This window comes from Poecilia formosa, unplaced genomic scaffold, assembly GCF_000485575.1.
Source record: "Poecilia formosa unplaced genomic scaffold, Poecilia_formosa-5.1.2 Scaffold5, whole genome shotgun sequence".
Lineage (NCBI taxonomy): Eukaryota > Metazoa > Chordata > Actinopteri > Cyprinodontiformes > Poeciliidae > Poecilia > Poecilia formosa.
In genome coordinates this window covers 2,519,557-2,536,601 of record NW_006799944.1, presented here as the reverse complement: position 1 = coordinate 2,536,601, position 17,045 = coordinate 2,519,557, and the positions used below count along the sequence as shown (strand labels likewise).

Below are 17,045 nucleotides of genomic sequence, written 5' to 3'. Positions count from 1 at the left end.
ATTAATGTTTTCAATAATAGGCCTTGTTTGTAGGATTTAAAGGATGAGTCCCAGTTTTGTCTGTTCTTAGGGAACCCAAATGGCAAACAACAGATATTTCTGCAACTTTTTGTCAGCTACGGGGAACTGAGGCTACATTTCACACAAACTCAAGAGAATTTGACAACAACAAGTTGGAGGAACATTGACTGGTCTGCTTGTCCCAGACTCAGCTGAAAAATGTATGTACTCAAGGATCAGAAGTTGTATCAGAGGTTCAAGTTAGAACTGATGGTATAATAGTGTGAGGACATTGTCTCGTCACACTCATCACACACAGGGATATATTTTAAGTGTTTGCTTCTGTTAGTTTTAACTTTTATTTTCTTTTACGCTAATTTTGTTCTCACTTGTCTTCTTTGTTCCATGTCTTTACGTTTAGGAATGCACACACTTACCCCCAAGCCCTTCCAGTGCCCTGAAGCAGAGAAGGATTGCAACCCTTGCCTTAACGCAACTAAAGCTTGCAACCTAAACTCCCTCTGCAAGAGGCACCGCAGCAGCTACATCACCACCTGCAGCCGGAGTGACACCAACAAAGGAGAGAGCTGCAACAGGAAGCGCTGCCACAAGACACTGAGGGCCTTCATGGACCGCGTGCCTCCAGAGCTAAGCCAGCGGCTGATCTTCTGTCCCTGCCAGTCTGAAGGCTGCGCCGAGAGACGCAGGCAGACGATCGTTCCTGATTGCTCTTACACAGATAAGGAGAAGCCGAACTGTCTGGAGCTGCGGCGGGTTTGTCGCGCGGATGCACTCTGCAGGTGAAGTAAAAAAGAAAAAACATGCCGGAGTTTGAGTGTTTTTTTTTTGTTTTGTTTTTTGTTCGTTTGTGACGGCATTTGGGTTTGTGTTCTTAGTCTAAACCACAAATTTTGGAGTGAAAAAAAATAATTTATTATCATTCAAGTCGATTTTAGCTTTGAAATTTTTACTGGAGCAGCACATTTGCACTTTTTGATTGTCTCCTACGCCATCATAAAGTTTGTTCATTTTTCCAATGCAACTTCAGGTAATTAGACCTTTAGAGAGCAGCCGCTATTAGATGCAAGATGAAGACGTGAGGCTGAGTTGAAGGGACAATGCTCAATTAAGCTGAACAAAACATTAGTGGATCAGTTTGGCTGCATGGGCCCTCTATTGGATTCCAGCAGCCAGATTTAATTCACACCTACCCAGCCGTGACATGTTTCCTTGTGTTAGTTCTGCTCGGAGGAGGTGAAACACAGTGCCTGGGGCCAAACCAGCTGTCAAGATCTTTTACTGGAGACTCATGTCCCTGTGCTGACCATCAGGGGGCTTTGCGCTCCTTCTGATACTCTTTAATTTCTTGTGTTGAAATGAGCAGTGTTTTAATAATCGTCGGTGCTTTTAAGATGATTTATGACACTAATGAAGATTAACCACCTGTCAGATCGGAGGAACAAAGGAGCTGTCTGCCCCTTTCTGCTTTCGCACTTTATCACATTATAAATACAAACTCCTGCCGCACAACTATTAATCACAAATCTGTCCTTCATGCTAAATACTGTAGAAAGGAAAACTTAACACTGCACATCACCCTGAGCACACCCACTCCTCTGAGTAACACGGCGATGGCAGCGTCATGCTATGGTGATGATTTTCTTCACCGTGGATCCCGGAAAATGGTCAGAGTCGATTCAAAAATTGATGGCGCTAAATGCAAGGCCATCCTGGTAGAAGAGCTGTTAAAGGCTGGGAAAGACTCTGACAGAGATTCACAGAACAATCAATGACCCCACAGCCAGGGCTATAAGGCAAAAGGTTTTCAGGTCTTTTTGTTTGTTAAAACAAAAACAAACAAACAAACAAACAAACTAGAAAACATGTACAATTATGTACAACGTATCAATTATGTGCCACTATGTTGTGCTCTGGCGTATAGAATCACGCTATAATGCCAGAGCACATACTCTGGCATTTTAACTCTTTTGTATTGTGAGAAAAAGTTAAAATGTGTGAATACTTTTGCCATAGACTCTATTACTATTATTATTACTCTTTTACCATCAACAGCCGCCTGCCTCTTAATTACAAAATGCTTCTCCTCCAAAGTACATCGTCTGTCTCCAGTCTGTGCAGAAATATTGTTTTGCATGCCAACATAGGAGCTGTTGCAGGAAATTAATGTGTACATGCACTGGAAGACCAGGTTTGATAATAATAATAATAATAGGTAACACTTTATTTGAAGGGGGTTGAATAAGACTGACATAACACCTGTCATGAACATCAATAAGTCTTCATGAATATTTATGACTGTTGTCATAAAGCGTCATTCGGTAAATTATGACACTTTTAATACAAAGTTGACATTATTCAAAATGTCTCTGTTATGACATCTTGACATTAACCAGGAAATCATTACTGTTTAAACTTTACCTTTAATAACATAGTTACCTAATTTTTAAAGTGCAATCAGTAATACTTTTATAACAAATTTATATCAGTAATGATTTCTTGGTTAATGTCAAGTTGTCATAACAAAGACATTTTGAATAATGTCAACTTTGTATTAAAAGTGTCATAATTTACCGAATGACGCTTTATGACAACAGTCATAAATATTCATGAAGGCTTATTCATGTTCATGACAGGTGTTATGTCAGTCTTATTCACCCCCCTTCAAATAAAGTGTTACCTACTACTACTACTACTACTAATAATAATAATAATAATAATAATAATAATAATAATAATAAAATTTCTGCAACTTAAAAGTCAAAGTGCCACTTCAGTATCAACAGAAGTCGTACTTTTGTTTGAATGGTTTGTATACTGTACATAAACATTCTGCGTAGTCTCTTTAGGCACACACAGTAATTTGTTCAGACAGGCCCTTCTCTAACTCCACTTATATACTTTCTATGGAGAGTAGCACACTCATAGTGTTAATGGTTCCTCTTCTCCAACACTAAATTCACCCTCCACTCAGCTAAAGTAATGGAACTCTATCAGGCCTCCTCCAATTTATGATTGTCTCAATAATTACCTGCTTGCCTGCATTGTGTTATCTCTTTTCAGAGCGAGCGGCTTTCTTTGACCTTTAGGCCCTCTGGTGTCTGCAGTGCTCCTCCTTTTTGAGAAAGATGAAATAGAACGTTAAAGCTCATTATCTGCGGCCACGCAAAGCCCCTCCGAGGTCAACAGCTCGATGAGTGTGTGCACGCTGCCGCTGCGTGGACACAGGCTTGCTCGTTCACCAGCAGAGCAGCAATCACTCAGGAGCCGCTCTAGTTCCAGTATTTTTTATTTTATTTTATTTTTTGCTTGTTCTTCAGAAGTAAACGAGGGCTGTCATGTAAGAGAATTTCACCACAATTCAGACACAATGAGCTGTTGAGCTTTATTGAGGCTTACGATTTTACCTTCCCATGAAGAGTTCACAGTCAACACTTTTAAAGTGCTCAAACTATCCTTCTTTTTGCATAACTTTACCTGATTTAAAATAGAACAGTAATGATGCCTTTCAAAAGTTTTATTACTCCTTGAAATTTTCCACACTTTGACATGTAGCAACCTCTAAATTCAATGGATTTTACTGGGAATATAAAGCTGTCTCTTGTTTATGTCTGGCCTGCACTGGCATTCAGCAAACTGAAGTTGGTACTTTGTAGAACTGCCTTTTGCTGCTGTATGAGCTGCAAGTCTTTGGTGTTTGCTTTTGACATTTTTAAGATTTTAATTTATCTCTAATCTTCTTTGCCAAGAAGCTCCAGTCCAGTCAGATAAGATGCAGAGCAAGTGTGAAAATAGCGCAGTTTGTGGAGTCCACAGCTAATCATTGTCCCGTGTGACTCTCCCGCCTAAGCTGTGGGTGCAGCTCCTCCAGAGTCACCATCTTGACTGCTTCTGAGGAAAGTTGAGTTTGTAGAGATAAAGCAGAAAAATGGGGTTGAAAATATTGGCACACTTTTTCAATTTATTGTTGTTCTACAAACTCCTATTTAAATACACATAAATGTGTGGATAATGTTTGAGTTTTAAGGGTGTTACCACATTTACAAGGCACTGGAGCAAACCCAGCATGTTGTATATCTATGTTTCAAAAAATTACAGCATTGTAAAATGCTTTGAGCAATCAGAATCATGAATTTAACGATTTAAAAAAACAAAAAAAAAACCTCACTAAAATTTAAACCTCAGCAAAGTACAAGACTTGAGTAAACTTTCTGGAACCTCTTTTTACTTCTCTGTTGGTAACCAAAGGAAGGATCATTCAGTGACAGGCCTTAACTTTTCCCCAAAGGACACCTGTCTGACTAAACAGAGAAGATACACAGCTTGCCAGACCCATTTTATTTGAGAACAATAGATTACTAAAGACAGGAAAGGGAATAGAAAGAGGAAAGGATAATATATAATGAGACAGAGAGGCAGAGGGTGGCAGGGGGAGGTACTCAGAATCAATGTGGGCTACTGCAGTCAGTGGGAGGTCAGTGGTTTGATCAAACAGCTATAGGTTTTTTTGTAATAGTTGCTACAGGCTATTTTGTGCAACACATGCATGTACTGATGGGATTGCAGCAAAAACGCATCCTCAGTGGAAACTGATTTTAGAAGATATTGAAGATATCAAACTTTTCTTAGCCGGTATAATTTCTGTCCAAGGCATTCACTTTTTGTTCTTTCATTTTTTTATCCAACACAGAAAGAAATGCTGCAGGTTGTTTTTTTGTTTTTTTTTGATAAAGATAAGTGATGTGAATCCAAAATCTTTTCTTTAAAGAGTTACTGCTTATGCCTTAAAAATGTATCTGATTTTTATTCACTTTTTAAAAATGCATCGAATTACATGCTGTCGAATGATGTGGTTAGCGACTGAAAATAGTGGGACCTCTTTGGTACATGTATTGAACAGAAATGAAAATACTTTTTTTTTTCTTTTTTGCTTTTTAACACCAATTACTGATCAGAGCAGGATTAGCCTATTTTCCATCTCTTGAAGAATGATTGGTGCATTCATTCCACCTTTATTTTACGTCAGCATTACACTTGGAAATAGCTGCTATTTAATCATCTTAGCTGAAGTCAAGGCCTTTAGAAAGTATACCTTGAGAGTACTGGCTGCCAAACTGGCTGTGATTTCGCCTTTGGAGAAGAAGTAGATTGTTCCAGATGGAACAAACATTTGAAAAGATTTCAATTATATCATTTTGGCGAGGGCCTGGGTGGCATATTGCACTGGAAGATTTCAGTCTCTCCTTGGTCTCTGTGGGGGTGATTGTTGGCTTACTAGGTGGACGGAGAACAAGTATTAAATGGAACAGCGGCTTTTTCTAACACCTGGTTTCACCTCTGCTTCGGTTATTACAGAGCTGCCTCCCATAATCCTGCTCGAACTAACAGGAAGCATTTCTCTGTTTGCTACTGTTCAATCCACATTTGTCTTTTCGTTTCTTTTTTTCTGTCAGAAATGGGCGTGTGTGTGTTTTCGAATGGATGCTTGGGCATGAATGCGCGGACACTTCCCATCCTCTCCCGTGTCGGTTTGTGAAAGAAATGCCTGATAAAAACAAACCCAAAGAGCAATGAGCTGTATTCGTACTTGTACCGTATTGATTCTCTGGAAGATCAACGCAACACTTCTATCTTTGATTCATTCCCCCCCTTCGACACGATCACTGAGCGCTCTTTGATTGAGTTATTTGGCCTCTGGTTTTCAAAGTGGGCAGGTGAGAAACAGTCAATGAGCACACAGGTGAGCTGACCCAGTTCGGGAGATATACAGGATCAGGTTGTTGTTGCTTNCTGAAAATTCATTGGGAGCACTCTCTTGTTCACACACACACACACACACACACACACACGCACACCCGCGCATGCGCACACACCTACACACACACACACACACGCATACACACACACAGACACACACACTGTCCTAACTCAACAGTCTGTTCTCTTGTATCTGACAACTTAAGTCCCCACTGAGGGGAACCATGTGGGGAGAGAGACTGGCCCAGATGACATTACTCTGTATAGCTTCTGAGATAAAGCTGAAAGAAATCTGGAGGCTGCGGCACTTTTATCATCCGTTTCTCATCACTTTTTCTCTCTCTCTCTCTCTCACACACTTGCACTCAGACACGTTTGTGGTTTTTCACTTGTGAGAAGGCTTGCAGTATTCCCAGGCTGCTAGTTCTGCCCCAACCTCAGGGTCTCACATACATGGTTGAGTCTCTAAAGAGCAGAGTGCTTTTGATAATCAACCAAAACTTGGCTGTGTGGATTTCAATAGAAATGATTCCTCTGCTTTAGTTAGAGACAAAAGCAACTATAATCTAAATTGTAGTTGCTGCTGTTTTGGTTTGCATTTGGTTACTTACCAGCTCAATTGCTCAACTGATCACAAGTCTCCTCCATTGTTTTGAGTGGTTTTAGTAGCAGAAACATCCAGGAAACACTGCTCTGCCATAAATGCTTTAACAAGCAAGTAGTAGTATGAACTGTGTAGCCTTTTATTCTGATGCACAAAACTCTGCTTATTTGCTTTTAAGCAATTGCTGTGTTAGTTTTCAACGAATTCTCCGTTTCTATACCGTCTTTTAATAAACAACATATGTTGTAAAGTGGGATGTTTTCTTTTGCACAAAACGTAAAATTTAAGAAAAGTTACAACCTTGTAGATGATTGTTCTATACACTCATACCATCAGGCATGGGGGACAAGTGGAAATGAATTGTTTTAGTTCAGCCACACTGAAAGCTTTTCTAGCATGAACAACCTAATTAAGTTCACGTCACACCATCCTTTTGAAATTTTTTTTTGTTTTATACACATCTTATGCTCAGCTTACAGAAACCTGGAAAGGTTTTGGGGATCACAAACATGTTGTATGAAGTCCTCATACCAAAGAGGAAGTCAGGCAACAGGCAAAAATCAGGCAAACAGGCAAAAATCATACCAAAGAGGACCAGAAGTCCTCTTTGGTATGATTTTTGCCTGTTTTCTTTCTTGCAGGTCTGCAGTGTTTCAGATGATGTTAAAGGTCCTTTCGTGACCTCCTGGATAGGTTGACAGTGTCCTTGGAGAAATTTAGGTATTTCTAGGAAAGTTCATCTTTGTTCCAACTTTTGGAAAATTTCTCTCACCGTGATTCACTGGTGACCTAAATCCTTGGAAATGACTGTGTGACCCTTTCCATATTTAATTACCATATTTAATTACCTTTCTACATATAGCCAGCTTGGCTATTTTTCCTTTCATAAATGAAATCATTTGTAGCATAATTTACTACTTAATAATAATACAATTTTCTTAATGAACTAGAATATATCAACAGTGCATATTTCTACAACTCTAGAACTCTAGACTGTTTTCAGCTCCTCTAGAAATATTGATCAGTCTTTTTACTGATGCTGTACACCAAATTCCTGAATTGCTACACTCATGCCTGCAACTTGTTGATAAATGGCCATTTTCCTAACTACCATGTCGCAAGCTGTGTTTTCATGCAGTAGCAGTAGTTCAATCAAGGTGAATTCAGTTGTCAGAATGAAACTAAAATGACTCTACACAGTGTGTTCATCTCATGCCTTGGGACATACACATGCTTTCAGAGGTCAGCTGAATCGGTCACGTAACACATGACTAACTAGAAGGTGAAGTGGCTCCTAATGAGACCTTAGGGAAGAAGGAACAAAGTGTAGTCACTATAAAACGCAGTATAAACGGCAGCAGGTCTTTTGATATGGAAGTAGGTACATAGAACAGGTACTGCAGCAGACTGGCGACCTGTTCAGGGTGAACCCCGCCTCTCGCCCAGAACGTTAGCTGGAGATGGGCACCAGCACCCCTTCCGGCCCCACTAGGGACAAGGGTGTACAGAAAATGGATGGATGGATGGATGGATGGATGGATGGATGGATGGATGGATGGATGGATGGATGGATGGACGGATAAACTTTCATCCAGTTAACATTTGAGCCATGAGAGTCAAATAACGAAGAAAAAATAACAGTTCTCTCGAAATGAGCCCTTGTGTCTCAGCGGGATTGACCTGCTTAAATAAATACTATGAATGAGAAATTCCCTCTGAATGTTTTCACACTGCGAAGCTGTCTAAAACTGCTTCTCATACTTTACGATGGCTGTGTATACTTGCTTTCCTATAACCGTTGAAACTTTGCATAAAAAGATCCGGACAGAGACAGAACTTCTAGCTGCGAACTTTGATATTGATGTGAGTTCAAATCAAACACTGACAGACATACCCAGGCTTAAGTTTGTGATGGTCTCAGGATTCAATAGAAAACTTTAAAACGTAACAAATTTTAATGTTAAAAAGCTCCGGATTAAACTGAGATATGTATCACAAAGTCAATGGTTCTATGGCTGAGTAATATATCTATAGATTATTGCTAGTTTAAACCTAAATTCACCACCCTTAGTAGAAAACTAAAACTTGCACAAATACCCTCCTAAGCAAACTAGGACGGGTCAACCTGTCCTGCAAATTAGCATCAAAGTCTATTTTTTGCCATTGTTCCCACCCCAAACGCCTCAAGACTTAATATGAAAATAACCCAAAAAGCAGACAGGGGAATAAAATCACTCATACAAACAGGATATTTTTCTTTCTCACCTTTAAAGGACTGTGCTCAAGGCAGTGCCAGAACCATTTCTCCCCCCGCTGGTTACATTACAAGTTATCAAAGTGTTTCTTTTCTGATAGTGCTAAGCTCTGTTTTTTTGCAAGCAAAGCATATGTCAAATGGTGACCTTTTTTTCCTCGTACATAGTTCGGTTTTCTGCAGTGTGTAGCGTTTAATCAGACATCGCCTTCAGTGGAGACATGCTTAGCTTGCTGGCTACAAATGAGAGGAGTATAAAGGGATGGAGTGGCAAAAAAAAAGAATGATAGTGGAATTGAAGTAGTAAGAAGAATGAGGCTGGAAAAAGACTTGTGCCTTTCATTTCAATACAGAGATTAGTAAATGCCTATTTACTTTCCTAACTGTAATCTCAAAGAGAACATGGCCTCGAGGAAAATTTTTACCGACCAGGCGTTGTTCTTTCCTTTACCGTCTTTTCTTTCAGTGCTTCCATATGTATTATTAATGAAACATTATCAATAGACTGTCTTCCTTATCCACAGAATGGCCAATTTGTGGTTGTGAATGTGTGGAATGGGGCCTCAGCTTTCTTTTTTTTTTTTTTACATTCACTGAAATGTGTCATATTTACAGGCTTTAAAATGTTCAGATTTTTTTTCTTTGTGTAACTAAGAGTTATTTAATTGCATGTAGAAACCTAACCAATGGTGTTAGTAGTTGTTTTTTTTAGAACGCCTCACTACAGATTTAATATTGTTCTTGTTGCATAGTCAGATGTAATGTTAAAACTTACGGTCTTTGTAAAATCATTCAGTCACAGCACAAACTTTGTTCTCTGGAACTTATTGCATATAGTAGATGCTTTTATTTTGAGAAAATGTTTGTTTGCTAAACATTTGCTCCCCCACAACATTCAGATGTCACAGTAGTGACACAGTAATATCACAAAATCTTGTGGAAGAGGATGCAAATGCTTTGTCTGTGCTGATGAAGATTCACTCACTTCTTCAGAGGCTTGGAACTGAAAGTAAAACCGATGACAATGTGCCGTATTTTTAGATTAATTCACCTCATAGTTACCTGAGCACTTGGGGACTCTCACCAGCTGATCATCAGCTTTGGGGAAAAGACAAAAACTAAACAAAACAAACTACGAAATATGACATAATACCAAAAGTTGTGCATCTGGCTAATTTTGCAGTTGAACTCTACAGATGGACACTGTGAATTTTGCAGCCTTGATCCCAGTAAACTTGCACCATTCGAACCACAAGTGGAACAGGAATGACACACATACGTTGTGCATGATGGGATTTGATGTTCCATAAAATTCACCTACTTTTCTTGACCTAAACTAACTTAAGATTTTTTTTTCTTTCAAATGTTTTCCAGCATGCTAATTACAGAGTTGGCACAAGTCTTGCCAACTCTGTAAGAAACTCTTAATGCTTTTACATGCAAAAACATTTTCGATAATGTCATGCTTTTTACTTTGCGTTGACATTTTGAGGATGGATTGTTCCCGTTTTAACTTGACCGTTGTCCTGAACACAAAGCATGGTCTATGAAAGCAAGAATGAGTGAGGCTGGTGTGAAATGATGCAGGGTTCAGACCTTCACCCTCCAGAGCACCTCTGAGATAAGCTGGAGGTGAGACTGTGAAGCCTTCTGAACCTACGTCAGCCTCTAACCTCGCAAATGCATTTTCTGGAGGATTGTACAAGAATATGCATAAACACTCCTAAACTTGTGGAAAGTCCTCCCAGAAAAGCCGAAGCTAACGCAGACACTCTGACTACTTAACAATGTTTTTGTAAAAAATACATGAACTTTATTTCAGTTTCACTTTCAGATTCACTCTTAATTTGTATTTTTATACTAGTCACAGTAAAGTTAGCCAATTTTTGTTGCTGTTTGGTTCTGGCTGAGTAAGTCAAGAAAATCTTCTGATACACATTAAGCTGTCTTGTTTTTTGACTGAAGTCATCTCTTTACAATGCCCTTTAAGAGTATTGACCGGGGAATCCCAGTGAGAACTACAGATGGCAGATTTTTATTTATTTATTTTTTTTAAATCCAGAAACATTCAGGTAAAAATAGCTTTTGGATCAAACAGACAATCACCTTTAACCAAAGTCCCAAGGTCATCAGTAGCAACACAGGTTCGGAAAAATACAGGAAAAGACACTGAAGGCTGTCAAAAGATTCAAAATGGTCCTCTCACAAGGTCAGAGCTATGTTGCAGAGACAGTTGTATTTTTATTTTTCATGACATTTTAAGGCGTGATGCAGAATCTAGGAAAAACACTGTCGAAAAAGAGTAACAATCAAATCTCTGCTTTTTTTTTTTTTTTTTTTTTTAAAACCCATTGTTTGTTTTTCCATTTGACGTTAAATGACAAAAGGACACAGAGGGCCACTGGGTCATGTTGTCTGAACACGGGCCAAATTCACACGAGCATCTGAAGCGAAAGTGACAACAAGAGAGGAGAGCGGAGAGGAGGCGAAGATAGATAAGGTCAGAGGTGCACAAGTGAAAAGGAAGAAAGGGAAGTGGAAGAGGAAGAAGTCAGAGAAGAAACAAACATGTTTTGCTCTTTCCCGTTTGCTTCTCGTAACTGCTATCACGCCGGCCCTTATTGTTTGGGGCATATTGTTCTGCCCGATGTAGATGAGATACGGTTTGTAAAGCCTCTTTAGATTGAAGACTGAGAAAAGCGATAAGACTCAGCAGCTGGAACTTAACATTCAAGCGATATCATCATCTGCCGAGAAGCTCATATTTCTGGAAAGAGGACTGAAGAAAGGACTCCAAACGAGATAGGACTCCCAATAAACTGTTTTAAATGAAGTCTGATAACACTTTTTCTTCTTGACTCTCCTCCATCTTGGGGAAATGGTTTCCAGGACTGACACTCATCTGATTTAAGTTGCATTGTTTGTCATGGCCATCAAGTGATAGGAATAAGAATCCATAGAAAAAGCCATTAGTTTTCTATTACTGCCAAGCAGGATGGACAGGCACTCAGCGTTCACCCGGATGACTGTGTTTAAAGTGTCAGGTTGCTTGAAAGAAGTCTACCTCTGTGGGGGCTCCCCCTGCCACTTCCCTGGGGGCTGAGTGGCTGAAATGACCATAAAACTCCGTTGAGCTAGACAGCCTGTAATTTCAGCAGCGAAAGGCGCTTTGCCGAGATATAATGGAAAGTCCGTGGAAGCCATGAAATGCACCGAATCCTGGTGTTGGAACGCCATTGTCTGAACACTCAGGACACCTCTCTAAACTTTAAATTACTGTTTTTAAGCCATCATTGTCGGAAAGAGCTCTGCAGCTAGAAAGAAACTTGCGTTCGGCTTCTTTAATCCTTTGTGGTCTGCTATGTGCGTGCATAAATCTGACATTTACATTCTGTGTTCGCACAAAAGTTAAAGACCTTTTATTTCCCCCCTTTATAATAAGAAAAATGGAAAAGAGGGGCTTTTAAAGGTTGCTTTGTTTAGGCACAGCAAAAATGTTCCCTTTTCTTCTGCCTGCTCTACATTTTTTTTTATCATTGTTGCATTACTGTGGGCACAAGTGGCTTTTTTACTCTGAATGCAGATGAGCGAGAAAAGGGGTTCTGAGAAAGGAGGGCGTGTGTTAAGAGGGGCACTTTTATGATTTTTACATTATATAATTTATTATGTGTGCTGTTTTTGTATGTCCATATGCCTGGTTTTGAGTGCATGTACATCTGTACATTTTTCAGCCTTTGCAGCAGAATAGCAGAGCCAAGCATATATCCAGTTTTCACTGCATCTTATCTCAAGAGGCTACCTGGGTTTATCTGTAAAGAATGGACAGAGTTGAAGTAATCACATGAATCTGAGTGGCATTTTTGGCTGGTTTGTCCAACTGCATGTTGGAAAAAAAACCCTCCGTTATATTGATATTCATGCTCAAGATGCAGTGAAATAGTCTTTTGGTCTCTAATAAATTTCTGTGATACAGTTCGTTAATTTATTTTTATTTTATTTAGTAATATAACATAAAATATTTAATATAATAATTAAAACTGTTATGTTATGGCTGACATAATTAGTATGATAAATAATGATTTGACAGTGGTTCAGCAGACATCATGGATGGTAAGGTGCAAAAGGTCATTGTTCAAGAAGCTGGTTGTAAATAAATATATTTCTTTTTCCACAATGACAGCCCCTGTACATTCTCTTATTATCTTTTGGAAGGCACCTGTGTCATTGCCAGTTAGAATACATCTCTGTTTAATGAGAAAGGTAAATTGTAACATTGCAAAGCACTTGTATGACACTTTATCTAGACCAGAGGAGCCCAGAGAGCCATACGCCGTTCTGTCATTCACCCATTTATGCACACATGATGATGGCAAACTACATTGCAGCCACAGCCGACCTGGGGGAAGCTGAGAGACGTGAGGCTGCCATCTAATCATCGCCATTGGATTCTTTCTGGGTACTCCAGTTTTGTCCCACAGTCCAAAAACATGACTGTCAAGTTGATTGGTCTGTCTAAATTCTCCTTAGTGAGAGTGTGTGTCCATGTTTGTTTGTCCTGTTTGTCTCTGCGATGGACTGGCGACCTCTCCAGGGTGACCCCACCTCTCGCCTCTTGACCCCTCGCAATCCTGATAGAGATAAATGTGTTTGAAAAGGGATGGATGGATGGATGGATGGATGGATGGATGGATGGATGGATGGATGGATGGATGGATGGATGGATGGATGGAGAGCGAGGTATATGTCCAGTTTTGATTTGAGTAGCTTTTTATGTCATCCTACTCTCTGGGTTGGTTGTGACTTGGCCATCTGCAGCAGTGGCATAAAAAAAAAAACATCAACAGAGAGATACATGACAACTGTATTTTTATTATCCCTTAGCCAAATGCTGGTCTACAAGAACAGGATGCCTCATGATGGTATGCTAGTCTCCAACAGATTATATAATGAGAGCACATGGTGTTTCTCTAACTTTTCTAAATAACAGCGTACCTCCTGCTGAACCAAAAGATTACATGTTAGCTGATAAGCATGCAGGGACAGTCTCGTGATTATGATGCATTCTCCATCTCATCCAATTACTACAGAAACTTGTGGAAATGGTGGAAAAAATTATGAATAAGTGATTAAGCTGTGCCGCCGTGATACAATGCATATTTAAAGACAAGGCTTCATGCAAATGTCTTTGACATTAATATTCTGTCTTCTTACAGAATTATGGTACCCTGTCGTTTGCAACTTCGGCACTTTATTGTTTCTTTTTGATCAAGAATGTTTTAAACAGAGTGTGGTAAAGACATCAGCCAGTGTTTCGCATTAACTATGGCATGGCAGTATCAGACTTGGACTAACTTTTCTAATACCATAAGAACAAGACTTTATGTCTTTTCTCAGAATTGTCAAGTAAAATCTCTTGTACACTTTTTGCACGTTTTCCATAATGACCCAGCATAACAGACACAAACAAAGGCGTCATTCTACATTTTTAATGCTCTGGCGGCATGACAAAAGAGGAGCAACAGAAGGCAATAGGGACTGTAAATAAAGCCAGCATTGTTATGGGGCTTAAATGGATATGATTTGATTTTTCACTTGTAAATACTGTAGCCATCCATATCTGCAATGGCTACAAGTGAAAAGAAGCAAAGTTGCTTTGTCAGGTTGGCTAGGAAAAAAACAAAAACAAACCTGCCTCTAGTGAAATGGACAAGCTCTCAGTATTTGCTACAATCATCCAGAAATTAAATTCTCCCTTGTTTCTGCAAAGTAAAACAAACCCCTTTTTTTAATGTTTGGATTGAGGGTCCAGTTTTTGAAACAACACCAGAATGATTGTGATTAACGTAATTCACATAAGGCCATCACTAAAACCTTTTCTTGTTTCCATAAAGTTGTCTGGGAGCTCCTGTTAACTGACGGTGAAACAACCCAGGGGGCTTTGAAGTGCCTTTGAACTGCGGGCTGAAAAAAAAGTGGTCACACCAGGCCAGGGTGAATGACTCATGACACATGGAAGAAAAAGAGACAAATGTGCACTAATTGTGAGCAGCTGTGATGTAACCAGCACAGGCAGGGCAACTTTGCATACATTTTTACCCCTACACCTAGCTAAGTGGATTAGCAATGCCACCCTGGGGGCCCACACAGGCTTAACACTCTTATCACAAACACATTGAAGCACAACTTATTTCTTCACCGTTCCTTCGCCTGGTGGTGAGAGTGAATTTTGAGAGACAGTTGAGAGCTGGTGTGGTCGGCGGTTTGGCGAGCCTCCACTGTGTCTATCGCCCCTGTTCATGAAGTACACACATGGGGCAGCTGGCTCTGTTTTGTGCAATGACTCCCACCGTTGTGCAGGTGGAGTTTTAGTCTCTTGCTCCAGACAGAGGTTTCTTCTCCCAAAGTGCAGAACATGAAAACAGGTGAAGTAAATATCACAGTGTGCAGAAAATGATCGTTTTAACCAGCAAATGTACTTTTAATAATTATCTTGTACATGAACTAATGATGTTTTGCCTATTGTGTTTCTATCACGACTATTACGATTGTATCTCTTTACAACTATGTTTCATTGTTTTACAATTGACATCAGAAGCTCTATGTACTCTCTTTCTACAGCGCAAATGTACCTACAGGTCTTAGTAAAGTTACCTGAAACTGAATGCGCTGCCACTGAGGCTGCAACATAAAGACATGGAGATAGCTGGTAGCTTGCTGGAAGTCACGCATCGGTGGGAAGTGGTTGCTATTCAGAGAACCTGTTGACCAGAAAACAGATGTTGCTTATCATTTTACGAGCCATAACTGGCAGCTGCTCTTTAGTGAAAAAGGTGCCAAAAATTCAATTCAGTGTTGCATGTTTGTGTGTGTTTCTCTCTCAGGCACTCAAGCTCCTGCCACTGTTTCTCTCTCTGTAGGTCTAGACTAGCAGACTACATAGCAAATTGCTGGATGGCTCCAAACACCGTGGGAACCTGCCCCAACCAAGACAATCACCAAGCCTGTTTGAACTCTCTTGCGAGGCTCATCGGTGAGTGAGTGTGGCTGCGAGAGACGTGGTGGTTTCAGAGTATATGGGTGCAAGTAAAGGTCTGATTGAAGATGTGATAAAAGCCTGAAAAGTATTCATGGCCTTTGAACTTTTTCCCATTTCCATCTGTTTTAATTAGACTTTTTTTAAGCAGTACATTATTGTAACATGGAAGGAAAATAATACATCATTTTGTAAGTGTTTTACAAATACATTCTAAAACATATATTGAGGTCAATTTATTCGGAAATTGACACTGATTGGTCGCTTTGCTGCTTTACAAATGTCAGCCAATGGGATGTCAAGTAGTATTGTGTCCAGCTTCCCAAGTAGCATTTTATCTCAAATCATTTAGAAAAAAACTGAAAATAGACAAATAATTTGGTGTTAAGTTCCACCGAAAAATCCCTAAACATTTAAATTCACACTAAAACATCACTGAACTGCGAATAGAGGGTGATGGAGATAAAATATGCAAAAGCTAAGTTGAAATGACTACTCCAAATTCTTAGAAACAAACAAACCCAAGCTTTGAACATATCACAGAGATCTGCTCCATTCATCATCTGGCTGCTCGGAAAAAGAGAATATTAATCAGATCTGCCTCCAAGAGTCTTTTAGTAGTCCTGGAGGAGCTGCTAAGATCCACAGCTCATGTGGTAGCAACTGTAGACAAGGCATCTTTTACTCGTGGACTTCATAAGTCTAGCCCTGTGTAAGAGAGAGGGACGAGAAGAAAGCCCTTCTTAAGAGAAAGTTAACAGAAGTTCATTGTGCCATGAGTGATGTATGGATGATTTCCTTCTGCAGAGACAGTGGTCTGCTTAGAGTTCATGTGAAGAGCAGTCTTAAAAGGAAACCTCAAAGTCTGCTACAGTCTGGACAATGGTAAAGAGAAAATCAGAATTAAAAAGAAATATATTATACGTTTATATCTGTCACATAAAATCCTAGCAGCTATACTTAAGTTGGTAGTAGAAACTTTACAAAGGTAAAAAAAAAAAAAAAAAAAAGTTTGAGGTTATGAATGTTTTGCAAGGTGGTGTTTACGATTTAGCAAAGCATCATTATAAGACTCTGGAAAAAAAACAACATGGTATGGTCATTTTCCTTTATCACATCAAACAGCCAGAGGGGCTAGATACCACATTTTTTCCCTGCTGGTTTGATATCCCCGCCAGCACTCTGGACATTAGTTGAGTACCAGAAGTAAATTAGAAAGCAGAGGCAGGCAGAAAGCGTTTACTTAATTAAAACACTCCACGACCATCTGTTTGAGGATAATAAATGTTGTGCAAATAATGCACGACATTGTGTACCGTTCGCAGAAAGGATGCTGAGAAAAATACGGAGAATAAACAGGTGACTCGAGACAGAATATT

The 17,045-nt window shown here is 39.6% G+C and overlaps 1 protein-coding gene and 1 long non-coding RNA gene across 2 annotated transcripts in view; one reads left to right on the top strand and one right to left on the bottom strand.

Annotated features, from left to right (window-relative positions):
- Nucleotides 1-17,045, top strand: part of LOC103145526 (GDNF family receptor alpha-2) — a 68,913-nt gene that overhangs the window by 32,176 nt on the left and 19,692 nt on the right. The window contains exons 4-5 of the mRNA XM_007562971.2: nt 422-800; nt 15,551-15,663. Of these exons, the coding sequence (XP_007563033.1) occupies nt 422-800; nt 15,551-15,663 (492 nt within the window). The remainder of the gene's footprint in view (nt 1-421; nt 801-15,550; nt 15,664-17,045) is intronic.
- Nucleotides 13,483-15,539, bottom strand: LOC107837508 (uncharacterized). The gene is made up of 2 exons (XR_001663524.1): nt 15,285-15,539; nt 13,483-15,025 (listed from the first exon to the last, which is right to left on the bottom strand). It is a non-coding gene; the product is annotated as an uncharacterized LOC107837508 (long non-coding RNA).